A 15,744-nucleotide genomic window follows, 5' to 3' on the forward strand; every position below is an offset into this window, starting at 1 on the left:
AAATTACAGGCCTCTCTCATCTTTTTAAGTGGGAGAACTTGCACAATTAGTGGCTGACTAAATACTTTTTTGCCCTGCTGTAGGTCTAGAGTGTCTCCCCCTTTGAGAAGGGAGATGACCGTGGCAGCTTTCCAAATTTTAGGGATCTCAGACGATACGAAAGAGGTTGAACAGGCTAGTAATAGGGGTTGCAACAATTGCAGAGGATCTTTTTAGAAAGAGAGGGTCCAGATTGTCTAGCCCAGCTGATTTGTAGGGGTCCAGATTTTGCACCTCTTTCAGAACATCAGCTATCTAGAGTTGGGTGAAGGAGAAGCGAGGGGGGGGGGGGCAAGTTGCTGTTGCTGCGAGGGGTTCAGAGCTGTTGGCCGGGGTAGGGGGTAGCCAGGTGGAAAGCATGGCCAGCCGTAGAAAAATGTTTATTGAAATTCTTAATTATAGTAGATTCATTGGTTGTGACAGTGTTTCCTAGCCTCAGTGCAGTGGGCAGCTGGGAGGAGGTGCTCTTATTCTCCATGGACTTTACAGTGTCACAAAACTTTTTGGAGTTTTTGCTACAGGATGCAAATTTGTTTGAAAAAGCTAGCCTTTGCTTTCTTAACTGCCTGTGTATATTGGTTCCTAACTTCCTTGAAAGGTTGCATATCGCGGGGGCATTCGATGCTAATGCATTACGCCACAGGTTGTTTTTGTGCTAGTCAAGGGCAATCAAGTCTGGAGTGAACCAAGGGCTATAGCTGTTCTTAATTCTACATTTTTTTGAATGGGCATGCTCCACTCTGATCTGTAGCCTGGTTTCATGGGGGAATCCCAGGCTTTTGCCCTCCATGAATCTGCTCACATGTCTCCCTCAGGATATGTGACCCGATTCAGGAAACTAGGCGTATGTTGCAAGTCACGACTTCACAGGAGAGCTGTTTAAACATTTATAAAAATCAGTTTTTTGTCAGGAATGCCTTCTCGAACATGTAAACTTTCATGTGCTTTTTTTATCAAAGTTTTATGCCATCTGTAAATATGAATAAAATTGTTAAATTATGAGCCTAGTTGGTTTAACCACAGAAGGTCAGCAACCTTCCCGCTAGCCATGATTGGCTGAGATAATGAGTGGGCTGGACATGCCGAGAGATGAGTTGGGATTGGTCTGCCATATAGCAGGCGTCTGTCTATTGGAGCTGGTCAGTATTTCTAGGTAATCGTGTCAAACGTGGCTTTTTTATGTATCGTGTAGTAAATGTGCATAAGCCTAATGACAAGTTAAAGTGTACTATTAGCTAGTTAACATTAGCTGACTTGCTCGCTAGCTAATGTTATGCGTATGCTCTCCACTTTCTGCAGGACCAAGTTTTGAAAGTGGAATTTGAGTATGATAGCTAAGGAGATGGAGAAAACACCAGTCTAATTACGTTGTGCATGGCATCAGACAGGAGACCGTCCAACCATGATGTATCCTGGTAAGATAGTCTAGCTAGCTACATTTTCAGATATTACACATTTCTAATTTTGACAGTGGTTTAATTTCAAGTGTACTGGTAATGTTAGCTAGCTATATGCATGATCTTATTCTTCGTATCTCAGACATATTTGCTTGACTAGTTATAGCCATAGAACCTGGTTGGTTAGCTACCTGCAGATTCATGCAGGGTAGTAATGTTATGAGTTGGGATTATGGTCCATTGTTTAGCTAGCTAGCTGCATGTCTTAACTTTTCATTTCAAGTGTACTGTTAGCTAGCTAACGTTATCTGGCTGGCTCTCTTACTGACGTTATGTTATGCGTTGGGATTCATTGTTTACCTATCTAGCTACATTTCTTACAAGACTCTCGTCTTAGTGTGCCAGAGCGCAGAATAACTGATTCAATTTTGAACGCTCAAAGCCCGTTGAGTAAACGTTGGCAACAAAGCGTAATTCATTGTTGCCAGCAGCACAGTTAGTCACCAACGCTATGGATAACATGAAAAAAGCCTAACCAGCTCTGCTAGGGCAAGTAAAATGGTCAGGGTGTTCTCTCATTATGTGTCTGGAAGTAGCTAGCCAATGTTAGCCAGTTAGTTTGGGTGCTTGACGTCGGTGTGAAGTCACAGCTTTCGGAACAGCCCTACTTATTGGCCAGTGCGTCCAGTGTGCGCTCTGAATTTACAAACGGAGAATCTGACAGCACAGTTGCAATCACCAAAGCTCTGGATAACATACTGTAACAGCCTAACCAGCTCTGCTACTGCGAGTAATGTTCAGTGAGTTGTTCTCTCACTCTCTCGCTCGTCTTGAAGTAGCTGGCAAGTTAGTTCAGAACAGTTGGATCAACCCTTCAAGAGAGTGTATTACATACCGTTTTGTAGCTCTGAGTCTCTACTTTTATCCAAAATAAAAAACAGAAATTCAAATGTTAAGGGGTTTAAGTATATCTGCGAGGGACTGCTCTCACGCGAGTGCATTTTTGTGTATTTTGAATGTACAACATTTGTGCATTTTGATATGTTTATTTTATAAGTCGAAGGCCTAGATTCAATCAGATCAAGCATTAACCGGCGATAGCCGACACTCACATAACTGATGTTTTGGTGGTGTCAGAGGGGGCAGCAGCTCTTGTGATCGTTGTCATCTAAAAATAATAATGCTCCATTTTAAAATCATTCAACAAAATAATGAGGATTTCTATCATCCTAATTGAGGTGTAGATTACATCTCAGTGTTTGAACTTGTAAACAATGCTGCGTGGGATATATCTTAATGCGACTCCATGCAGCCAATGGTGATGTCCGCTCTAGGTATAATGTCGGGAGTCATATGTGAATTTGACACCGTCAAAACATTGGCTAACTTCCAGATATCCACACATATGCAGCCTTTGACTTGCCTACTGCTGAAATATTAGAAATATGTATCTCAATGTATTTTCATATGACAAGGTTTGAAAAGGATTTGCCAGTAGATTGTCGACTTGATTCATGATGATGACTGTTAGCCTGCTAGATAAGATTTTTTGAATTATGATGTCCTTGATCAGTCCAATCAAAGCTACTGTAGATATAATGTGATGTGACTTCATTTTATCTGTGGCCAATGACCTTGAGCCTTCTTGGATGGGCACTTCTAATGCAACTCTATGGCAGCACCTAAAGGGGCTTGAATTTTCCAGCTCTACCCTCAGATTTTGAAATGAGGTAGTGTCCCCATGAGTGACAGAACACTGAGCCATTCACGGCAAAGAATATTACCAACCCATACGCTACGCGGTTTCCGCTGGCAACCCTACCACCACAGAAAGCACTGAGCTAGACTGAAACACCTGCATTTTGGAGCTGCCTTACTCAAGAAAGCAAAAATTGTTTTGTATGTGGCTTTATTAACACAATGATTTATTTTGATATTGTTTGCAAACTGATATGTGACACCTATGAATGCCAAAATAACATGTTTTTTTTGGGGGGGGGGCACACAACAGGTGGGGATCTGCTCCACTTGCCCTGAATGACGGGTCGCCACTGCCTGTGGTTTATTATGGGCTAATAACCTAAACTGTTACCTTCATTTTTATACAGTGTACCTTAATGTAAAAAAATATAGAATCGGGTTATTTTTTTGTCCCGGTTTAGCTTGGGTTTGAAGGAAGAGTCTTGGCTTTCCGTGTCTGAGGTTGCAGATGTGTCCTGTAATTGTGATCTTGTCACCATGGCAACCAACAGTATCATACCCATCATGTCTTTGGTCAAAAATGTACCTTCATCCTCCCAACTCTGTGCCACATAACCGAGCACACACAGACACACAAACACACTAAATACTTGACACACAGAAAAATGTGTACATAAATACTCTGACACACACATTGCCACACACGCATGCACAACAATGCACACACAACTCCCTGTCCAACATAGATTTTCACTACCACTTACACACTCCGCTGAGTTCTTTGAGGTAATTAGCGCCAGCTATTAGTCATGGAGACTTTATAAATGGGGAGAGAGAGGAGGAAAGGGCAGGGAGTGCAGAAATAGAGTGGAGTGGACTGGATCCACCTTTCCTCATCTCCTTTACTTAATGACTGTGGATCGGTGAAAAAGCTACATAGTCATCCACCATATTATTGTCATTACATTCTGTATCATTATCATATCAATATTACCACTGCAACTTTATTTATTTCACATCGTTCAAGAGTTTTCAGATTAGCCATCATGAAGCAAAGAAACAAGACAAGAAGGAATCACTTTAAAATAATTTGGACACTTGTGGGAACATATTAAGACATGGGGTGCTACTGGACTCCTTTAGTACAGTCCTTGTCCTGGAGAGCAACATTGGTGTGCAAGCTTTTGTTCCAGCCCAGCAGTAAAATGCTTTACTCAATTGATCAACTAGTCTAGAAATCTCGTATAAAGATGCAAGACACTAATAATAATGAAACCAAACTCAAGGACCTTAATTATAATAGAAACCCAAAAGAAACCCCTCCTGAATTCTTCATTTTTGGTACATCCCATGTTCCCTCAACTCTCGGGAACAGCACCTTTAGTGAGGAGCCATAGGCTTCCTGAATGACTGAAACTAATTCTGCCCCACAATGGCACCTTAGCTAGCGACCGCTGCCCTGTAACTGATTCCTTCTCCCGTTAAGCCAACATTCCCGACAGCTTGTCAAACAGTTGTCCCAAGGCTCAACCCTGATGCTCTGCTCCCCTTCCCCCCTGCTCTCTGCCCTGTGCCTAGCTAGCCTGTCAAATCTTCAGTGTGAGTTTATATTAGCAAGGAACGTAAGTTATGTCGAGAGGTGGTTGTATGTTATAGTGGTTAAGACTTTGGTCTGGTGACCCTAACATTGTAAATTCAAATCCCAGGTTGGATGTAATAATCAGAGGTGTGTATTTCTTGTAAGCACTTCACTAGAATCAGATCTCCCAATCCAAGAAGTGATGTCACTTCTAAAAGAAGAAAACTGACCTTGAATCAGTGGTTAGGGTAAACTACCATCTACAAACTAAACAATGTTGTTGTGTCCCTTAAAAGCTTTTAATCTTAAATTGTCCTACTATGTGACTAGCTGTATCATTAGGGTGTGTAAATGTGGATAATTCACATCTGCCCCATGATCTCTTGCATTTAACAGCCATAATCTATTATATTACTGTACTACATACTCCGATAAGCAAACCACACGTGCACACAACCCATCTCTCTGGATTGTAAACTGTCATGGTCAAAACATATTGATACAATGTAGCTAAGAGAGGGAGTTTTCTGTCCATAATAAAGTGTTGCTCTGCCTTAACAAAAGTATCAACAAGGCAGGTCCTACAGGCCCTAGTTTTGTCTCACCTGGACTACTGTTCAGTCGTGTGCTCAGGTGCCTCAAAGAGGGACTTGGGAAAATTACAATTGGCTCAGAACAGGGCAGCACGGCTAGCCCTTAAATGTACACGGAGAGCTAACAATAATATGTGTCAATCTCTCCTGGCTCAAAGTGGAGGAGAGATTCACTTCATCACTTTGTTTTTGTAAGAAGTGTTGACATGCTGAATGCACTGAGGTGTCTGTTTTTAAACTACTAGCACACAGCTCACCCATGCATACCCCACGGCTGGCATTACACATCTGGCTAAAAGACAACTGTAGCTCTGCTGGAGTCACTTATTGATAACTTTAACACCTTCTGGAAACAGAAGATACTCTAGAGGAATGAGTCCATCCAAATAATTTTGGTTCCTGGACTCTGTCCACACATTTCAAGGCTGCGTTAAAACAATGACTGGTAAATGATCCGAGACCAGCTCAGTTAATCCCTACCACTGTGACAATGAGTCGTCATAATGCTGCATCAAATGTACATGATCTTAGGGGCATTGGCAAACACAATGTAAGTAATTTAATGTTTGTACCCCTAAATGCACCAAATACAGCTGTTTATCCTACAGCTATTGTAAGCAGTAATCATGAGCCTATAAACCAGAGTTACACTGTTTGCACTGAGGCAGTGTGAAATAGTAGGGAGACCACTTAGTGCAGGGTGAGCTGCATAAAGTGTACCTCTGATAAGCTTCCCAGTAAAGCATTAAAAACAATTAAGCAACCCAGAAAAGTGCTAAAAATAGCCCATATTAACATATGTAGCCTAAAACGAGGTCCATGAAGTCAATAACTTGCTTGTAACAGATGACATTCATATTTTGACTATCTCTGAAACTCACTAAGACAATACTTTTGATACAGTGGTAGCAATACATGGTTATAACATATACCAAAAAGACAGAAATGCCAACGGAGGAGGTGTTGCGGTCTATATTCAGAACCACTTCCCTGAAAAGCTAGAGACAATCTAATGTTGAAGTAATATGGCTTACAGGTTCACCTGCCTCACCTGAAGCCCATTCTTGTGGGAAGCTGCTATAGACCACCAAGTGCTAACAGTCCGTATCTGGATAATATGTGATATGAACAGAGAAGTATATTTTCTGGGTCATTTAAATATTGACTGACTATCATCAAGCTGCCCATTCAGGAAAAAACTTTAATGTGTAACCAGTGCCTGCAACCTGGATCAGGTTGTCAGTCAACCTACCAGGGTAGTTACAAACAGCACAATAATTAAATCATCAACATGTATTGATCACATCTTTACTAATGCTGCATATTTGCTTTCAAGCAGTATCCAAATCCAAAGTATGTAGTGATCACACTATAATAGCCATATCTAGGAAAACCAAAGTTCCAAAGGCTGGGTCTAATATAGTGTATAAAATATCATACAATACGTTTTAAAGTGATTCATATGTTGATGTAAAGAATACAGTTGAAGTCGGAAGTTTGCATACACTTAGGCTGGAGTCATTAAAACTTGTTTTTCAACCACTCCACACATTTCTTGTTAACAAACTATAGTTTTGGAAAGTTATTTAGGACATCTACTTTGTGCATGACACAAGTCATTTTTCCAACAATTGTTTGCAGACAGATTATTTCACTTATAATTCACTGTGTCACAATTCCAGTGGGTCAGAAGTTTAAGGCTAATTGACATCATTTGAGTCAATTGAAGGTACCTGTGGACGTATTTGAAGGCCTACCTTCAAACTCGTTGCCTCTTTGCTGGACATCCATGGGAAAATCAAAAGAAATCTGCCAAGACCTCAGAAAAAAAATTGTAGACCTCCACACGTCAGGTTCATCCTTGTGAACAATTTCCAAACGCCTGAAGGTACCACATTCATCTGTACAAACAATAGTACGCAAGTATAAACACCATGGGACCATGCAGCCGTCATACCACTCAGGAAGGAGATGCGTTCTGTCTCCTAGAGATGAACGTACTTTGGTAGGAAAAGTGCAAATCAATCCCAGAAAAACAGCAAAGGACCTTGTGAAGATGCTGGAGGAAACAGGTACAAAAGTATCTATATCCACAGTAAAATGAGTCCTATATCGACATAACCTGTAAGGCCGCTCAGCAAGGGAAAAAAAGACTACGGTTTGCAACTGCACAAAGATCGTACTTTATGGAGAAATGTCCTCTGGTCTGATGATATAAAAATATAACTGTTTGGCCATAATGACCATTTTGTTTGGAGGAAAAAGCGGGATGCTTGCAAGCCGAAGAACACCATCCCAACCTGTGAAGCACGGGGTGGCAGCAACATGCTGTGGGGGTGCTTTGCTGCAGGAGGGACTGGTGCATTTCACAAAATATATACCATCATGAGGAAGGGCAATTATGTGGATATATTGAAGCAACATCTCAAGACATCAGTCAGGAAGTTAATGCTTGGTTGCAAATGGGTCTTCCAAATGGACAATGACCCCAAGCATACTTCCAAAGTTGTAGCAAAATGGCTTAAGGACAACAAAGTCAAGGTATTGGAGTGGCCATCACAAAGCCCTGACCTCAATCCTATAGAAAATGTATGGGCAGAACTTAAGTGTGTGCGAGCAAGGAGGCCTACAAACCTGACTCAGTTACACCAGCTCTGTCAGGAGGAATGGGCCAAAATTCACCCAACTTATTGTGGGAAGCTTGTGGAAGGCTACCTGAAACGCTTGACTTAAGTTAAACAATTTAAAGGCAATGCTACCAAATACTAATTGAGTGTACGTAAACTTCTGACCCACTGGGAATGTGATGAAAGAAATAAAAGCTGAGAAATCATTCTCTCTACTATTATTCTGACATTTCACATTCTTAAAATAAATTGGTGATCCTAGCTTTTACAATGATTTAAATGTTGGATTTGTGAAAAACTGAATCTAATTGTAGTTGGCTAAGGTGTATGTAAACTTCTGACTTCAACTGTACATACAGGTATCATATCTTCTCAATGTCATACCTGCACAGATACTGTATTTTCAAAAGCTAATTGATAGACAAGGAAATAAGAAAAGAAAATACAATTTATTTTCTTGAAACTATCTAGGCCTATAAATACACTGAGTTTACAAAACATTCGGAACACGTTTATATTGAGTTGCACCCCGTTTTGCCCTCAGAACAGCCTCAATTCGTCAGACCATGGACTACAAGGTGTCGAAAGGACCATTCTTGATACACACAAAACTGTTGCGCATTAAAAAAAGCTGCAGCTTTCCAGTTTTTGAAAGGCACTGAAATCTTTTGTCTTGCCATTTTACCCTCTGAATGGCACACCTACACGATCCATGTCTCAATTGTCTCAAGGCTTAAAAATCATTTTTTGACCTGTCTCCTCCCCTATCTACACTGATTGAAATGGATTTAACAGATGACATCAATAAGGAATTATAGCTTTCACCTAGATTCACCTGGTCAGTTTATGGCATGGAAAGAGCAGGTGTTCCTAATGTTTTGTATACTCAGTGTATAGCTCACTATGGGATGATCATAAATAAATAAATTGTCCCTCCTTAGAAAAAAGTCAATATATCAGGTTTCAGTTTGATAGGGTGTGTCAGAACACATGACTTGTATGTTTCCACAAGAATGAGGTGTGTCTGTCTGTAAACAATTCCACTATGCCTTGTGGTTGGGTTTTCCTAAAGCAATGACAATGATTTACCCAAGCATTAGTTAAGGGTGTTCACTCTGCAACAAGGCTAAACCCTTCTCAGTGTTAATGGAGAAGGTTGCTGAAATTGTTCATTAGTGAAGCCTTGATACAAAGTTGCCCATAGCTTTCATTACGCTGGGAAACAGACTGGATAAGTAATTCATGTTTTACTTCTCCTTAGATTCTAAAATCTTGATATTATTGACAAAACATCTGTGCCCCTAGTGCCCACAGCATTTCTCCCTGGACAATGGCTTTGCACTGTAAATCATTAACACAACTCTTATTGACAAAGGACCTTTCACTGTTTACATTATTACGTCATTCCTTGCCAGTTCGGCCAAACACTTTGGTATGTGTGTTGGAACTCAGTGGCTGCATGTCCCCTCATTAGATTAGCTGTTTTAAATTGAGCATTTTTTGGGACATGTAAAGAATATATATCATACTTTCACCTTTCATCAGTCAATGTGTTTTTCCTCTTACCTCAACCTAGATTAACCGGTTTGGCACCCTTTTTTATTTACATTCACAGGTGTGTGAAGACTGAAAACAAAACTCATTTTTCTCCTCATTTGTATCTTTGGGACTCTTTTGGAATTACAGCTTTTTTTGGAAGTGTTAAACTGACATAAACTTCATGTCATGATGAAGTCCACAAAGGATTTATTGGAGTTTCTGGACCTGAGTCATCTGTCCACAGATGAGGAATTGGCAATCCGACAGGTGCTTCAGCGAGATGACAACCTCAGGAAGCGAGAGACTGGACGCATACGGTAATTCATTTTTGGCCTTGGTAGCAATAAATGTCTTGATATTGTTGGTTCGAATACATGCTGAGAGTGAACATTCCCTATTTCATGATAGTTAATGTTGTGCTCGGGCACTGATGTTCGATGATTAGGCCTGGCTCACAGTCGGCATTCCAAAGGTGTTTGATGGGGTTGAAGTCAGGGCTCTGTGCAGGCCAGTCAAGTTCTTCCACATCTACTGTATCTCGACAAACCATTTCTGTATGGACCTCGCTTTGTCCACGGGGGCATTGTCATGCTGAAGCAGGAAAGGGCTTTCGCTAAACTGTTTCCACAAAGTTGGAAGCACAGAATCGTCATTGTATGCTGTAGCTATAACATTTCCCTTCACTGGAACTAAGGGGCCTAGCCCGAACTATGAAAAACAGCCCCAGACCAGGTAGTGTTCTCCTGGCATCCTCCAAACCCAGATTAGTCGGTCGGACTTCCAGATGGTTAAGCGCAATTCATCACTCCAGAGAACGTGTTTCCAGTGCTCCAGAGTCCAATGGCGGTAAGCTTTAGATCACTCCAGCTGACTCTTGGCATTGCGCATGGGGATCTTAGGCTGCTCTGCCATGGAAACCCATGTCATGAAGCTCCCGACGAACAGTTCTGGTGATGATGTTGCATCCTGAGGAAGTATGCATTCAAATATAAATACAGCATAGGCCTAGGCTACATAGCAGAGTTGGGGTCAATTCCCTTTCAATTCCAGTCATTTGAGGAAGTACAATGAAATTCCCATTCCAATTCTCTTCAGTGAGTGTTGCAACCGAGAACAGACAATTTTTACGCGTTATGCACTTCAGCACTTGACCGTTCTATTCTGTGAGCTTGTGTGTCCAACCACTTTGTGGCTGAGCCGTTGTTGCTCTTAGACGTTTCCACTTCACAATAACAGCATTTACAGTTGACCAGGGCAGCTCTAGCAGGGCAGATATTTGACGTACTGACTTGTTGGAAAGATGGCATCCTATGATGCCACGCTGAAAGTCACTGAGCTCTTCAGTATGAGACATTCCACTGCCAATGTTTGTCTATGGAAATTGCATGGCTGTGTGTTCGATTTTATACACCTGTCAGCTACGGGTGTGGCTGAAATAGCCGAATCGGGAAGCATTCAGACCCATTTACTTTTTCCACATTTTGTTACCTTACAGCCTTATTCTAAAATGTATTAAACAGTTTTTCCCCCATCTCAATCTACACACAATACCCCGTCATGACAAAGCAAAATATATATATAATTTTTTTTGCAAATGTATTAAAAATATAAAAACTGATATCACATTTACATAAGTATTCTGACCCTTTACTCAGTACTTGTTGAAGCAGATTTGGCAGAAATTACAGCCTAGAGAATTATTGGGTATGACTCTACAAGCTTGGCCCACCTGTATTTGGGGAGTTTCTCCCATTTTTGTCTGCAGATCCTCTCAAGCTCTTTCAGGTCTCTCCAGGGTTCAAGTCTGGGCTCTGGCTGGGCTATTCAAGGACATTCAGAGACTTGTCCCAAAACTCCTCTGTTGTCTTGGCTGTGTGCTGAGGGTGTTTATCCAGTTGGAAGGTGAACCTTCGCACCAGTCTGGGGGTCCTGGGTGCTCTGGAACAGGTTTTCATCAAGGATCTCTCTGAACTTTGCTCCGTTCATCTTTCCCTTAATCCTGACTAGTCTCCCAGTCCCTGTCGATGGAAAAACATCCCCACAGCATGATGCTGCCACCACCATGCTTCATTGTAGGGATGGTACCAGGTCCTCCAGACGTCACGCTTGGCATTCAGACCAAAGGGTCCAATCTTGATTTTCATGGTCTTAGAGTCCTTTAGGTGCATTTTGGCAAACTAGAAGCAGGCTGTCTTGTGACTTTTACTGTGGAGTGGCTTTCCATCTTGCCTCTCTACCATACATGCCTGATTGGTGCTGTATTGCAGAGATGTTTGTCCTTCTGGAAGGTTCTCTCATCTCCACAGAGGAACTTTGGAGCTCTGTCAGAGTGACCATCGGGTTCTTGTTCACGTCCCTGACCAAGGCCCTTTTTCCCCCGATTGCTCAGTTTGGCCTGGCGGCCAGCTCTAGCAAGAGTCTTGATGGTTCCAATCTTCTTCCATTTAAGAATAATGGAGGCCAATGTGTGCTTGTGGACCTTCAATGCTGCATAATTGTTTTGGTACCCTTCCCAAAATCTGTGCCTCGGCACAATCCTGACTCGGAGCTCTACGGACAATTCCTTCGACCTCATGGCTTGGTTTTTGTGCAAACATGCACTGTCAACTGTGGGACCTTACAGTTGAAGTCGGAAGTTTACATACACTTATGTAGGAGTCATTAAAACTCGTTTCAACTACTCCACAAATTTCTTGTTAACAAGCTATAGTTTTGGCAAGTCGGTTAGGACATCTACTTTGTGCATGACACAATTTATTTTTCCAACAATTGTTTACAGACAGATTATTTCATTTATAATTCACTGTACCACAATTCCAGTGGGTCAGAAGTTTACATACACTAAATTGACTGTGCCTTTAAACAGCTTGGACAATTCCAGAAAATGATGTCATGGCTTTAGAAGCTTCTGATAGGCTAATTGACATCATTTTAGTTAATTGGAGGTTTACCTGTGGATGTATTTCAAGACCTACCTTCAAACTCCATGCCTCTTTGCTTGACATCATGGGAAAATCTAAAGAAATCAGCCAGGACCTCAGATGAAAGATTGTAGACCTCCAAGTCTGGTTCATCCTTGGGAGCAATTTCCAAACGCCTTAAGGTACCACTTTCATCTGTACAAACAATAGTATGCAAGTATAATCATACCGCTCAGGAAGGAGACGCGTGCTGTCTCCTAGAGATGAACATACTTTGGTGCGAGAAGTGCAAATCGATCTCAGAACCACAGCAAACGACCTTGTGAAGATGCTGGAGGAAACAAAAGTATCTATATCCACAGTAAAACGAGTCCTATATCGACATACCCTGAGAGTCTGCTCAGCCTGGAAGAAGCCACTGCTCCAAAACCGCCATAAAAAAAGCCAGACTACGGTTTGCAACTGCACATGGTGACAAAGATCGTACTTTTTGGAAAAATGTCCTCTGGTCTGATGAAGCAAAAATAGAACTGTTTTGCCATAATGACCACCATTTATGTTTGGAGGAAAAGGGGGGGATGCTTGCAAGCCGAAGAACAACACCCAAACCGTGAAGCACGGGGCTGGCAGCATCATGTTGTTGGGGTGCTTTGCTGCAGGAGGGACTGGTGCACTTCACAAAATACATAGCATCATGAGGAAAGGAAATTTATGTGGATATATTGAAGCAACATCTCAAGACATCAGTCAGGAAGTCAAATCTTGGTTGCAAATCGGTCTTCCAAATGAACAATGACCCCAAGCATACTTCCAAAGTTGTGGAAAGATGGCTTTAGGACAACAAAGTCAAGGTATTGGAGTAGCCATCACAAAGCCCTGACCTCAATCCTATAGAACATTTGTGGGCAGAACTGAAAAAGTGTGTTTGAGCAAGGAGGCCTACAAACCTGACTCGGTTACATCAGCTCTGTCAGGAGGAATGAGCCAAAATTCACCCATCTTATTGTGGGAAGGCTTTCTGAAAAGTTTGACCCAAGTTAAACAATTTAAAGGCAATGCTACCAAATGGGTCTGAATGCTTATGTAAATAATGTGTTTCTGTTTATAAAGCTTTTTTATATGCAAAAAAAAATGAAAAAGCTGTGTTTGCTTCATCATTATGGAGTATTGTGTGTAGATTGATGAGAATTATATAGTTTCTTAATCCATTTTAGAATAAAGTTGTAACGTAACAAAATGTGGAGAAAGTCAAGGGGTTTGAATAATTTCCGAATGCACTGTATAGTGTATCTCAATGCAGTTATATACATATTTGGAATTATACTTAACAAAAATAAAAACGCAAGATGTAGTGTTGGTCCCATGTTTCATCAGCTGAAATAAGGTGCAGATCTGTTCCATACTCACACATTTGTTTACCTCCCTCTTACTGAGCATTTATCCTTTGCCAAGATAATCATCCACCTGACAGGCATATCAAGAAGCTGATTAAACAGCACGATCATTACACAGGTGCGCCTTGTGCTGAGGACAATAAGAGGCCAGTTTTGTCACATAACACAATGCCACAGAAGTCTCAAGTTTTGAGTGAGCATGCAAATAGCAATGCTGACTGAAGGAATGTCAACCAGAGTTGATGCCAGATAATGTAGTTATTTTCTCTACCGTAAGCCTCCAACGTCGTTTTAGATAATTTGGCAGAACGTCTAACAGGCCTCACAACCGTAGACCAAGTGTAACCACACCAGCCCAGGACTTCCACATCCAGTTTCTTCACCTGCGGGATCATCTGAGACCAGCCACCCGGACAGCTGATGAAACTGAGGAGTATTTCTGTCTGTAATAAAGCCCTTTTGTGGTGGAAAAACAAATTCTGATTGGCTGAGCCTGGCTCCCCAGTGGATGGGCCTATGCCCTCCCAGGCCCACCCATTGCTGTGCCCATGCCCAGTCATGGGAAAACCGTAGATTAGGACCTAAAGAATTTATTTCAATTGACTGATTTCCTTATATGAACTGTAACTTAGTAAAATTGTTCAAATTGTTGGATCTTGTGTTTTATATTTTTGTTCAGTATAGATTACTTGAAATTAGTACTGTTCATCTGTTATATTTAGCCCTTCAGCCCAAATTTAAGAGCTGATTTGAACATATGAAACATCTACATATTTGACAAGATTTACATTGCAGTAGATTCATGTTAATAGAGACCAACATTTTTGTTGGAATATTTACTAAAATAATCAGGCTTTTCATTTACTACTTTTCCATCTGCTTTATTGTCTATTGGTGGCAGTCGTCTGCAAATCTCCATTCCTGACCCTAAAAAGCTCAAAGTTATGACCGGGGAGTGGTTTGAAGAGCTCCGGACTCGTCGCTATGGACGACAGTCAGACGTGACAGAAGTTCTCAGGTCTTCAATGAGAAGAAAGAAGCCAACAGGTATAGATTTCGTACCGATTACCTTTAATCAGTTAAATAATTACACTCTCAATCAATGAAAGAATAATTCATATTTTCCATATTCTGACTTTAACTCCTTTTGTCAGTCATCTCCCTCTGTCACTCCTCAGAGAGAAGGATAAAGACTAGTTATATTATTCATACAGAGGGATGGGCTGACCGAAGATAAATAATCTGAGTGATCATTGTCTGCTTCTTAGCCTTTAGGACTAGCACTTTCAGCGATGTCGGACAAACCGAAAACAAAGAAGGAGAAAAGGAGAATAAGGACCCTCAAACCAAGGCTTCTGAGATGTAAGTTTATTCTAAGAGTAGCCTACAATATCTAGATTTCTGGTCACACAGGGAATACAAACATACACATTGCAGAGGCTTAAGCATTGAACAGTGAATTGCTATCTCCTAATAGAAGAGAGATGTGTTACAAGAGCAAACTTCTGGCAATAAATGCTTCAGAAGACTTCTGTGCTGGTATTACATAATTATGCTTCATGGCTATGCCAGAGAATAACTTTTACTGTTACTGCAAGGTGTTTTCAAATCAAATTATAGTTGTCACATGCGCCGAATACAACAGGTGAAATCCTTACTTACATGCCCTTAACCAACAGCAGTTTTAAGAAAATAGAGTTAAGAAAATATTTATTAAACAAACTAAAGTAAAAAGTAACAAAATATAATAACAATAAAGAGGCTATATACAGGGGGTACCGGTACCGAGTAAATGTGCAGGCTAGTCGAGGTAATTTGTACATGTAGGTAGGGGTAAAGGGACTGTTATAGATAATAGCGAGTAGCAGCATTGTAAAAACAAGAGGGGGGGGGGTGTCAACGCAAATAGCTGATGGCCATTAGATTTATTTTACTCAATGATTTGTTTTAGCTT

The 15,744-nt window shown here is 41.1% G+C and overlaps 1 protein-coding gene across 2 annotated transcripts in view; it reads left to right on the forward strand.

Annotated features, from left to right (window-relative positions):
- Positions 1-1,395: 1,395 nt before the first annotated feature.
- Positions 1,396-15,744, forward strand: part of si:ch211-266g18.6 (synaptotagmin-like protein 1) — a 53,972-nt gene continuing 39,623 nt past the window's right edge. Inside the window, exons 1-4 of one of the 2 annotated variants that reach the window (XM_036962781.1) lie at positions 1,396-1,454; positions 9,623-9,792; positions 14,692-14,837; positions 15,059-15,152. In XM_036962781.1, coding sequence (XP_036818676.1) covers positions 9,662-9,792; positions 14,692-14,837; positions 15,059-15,152 — 371 coding nt within the window. In that variant the 5' untranslated portion in view covers positions 1,396-1,454; positions 9,623-9,661. Of the gene's footprint in view, positions 1,455-9,551; positions 9,793-14,691; positions 14,838-15,058; positions 15,153-15,744 lie in introns of both variants that reach the window. The other variant, XM_021584357.2, reaches the window with a different exon arrangement.

Source organism: Oncorhynchus mykiss, chromosome 25 (assembly GCF_013265735.2).
Source record: "Oncorhynchus mykiss isolate Arlee chromosome 25, USDA_OmykA_1.1, whole genome shotgun sequence".
Lineage (NCBI taxonomy): Eukaryota > Metazoa > Chordata > Actinopteri > Salmoniformes > Salmonidae > Oncorhynchus > Oncorhynchus mykiss.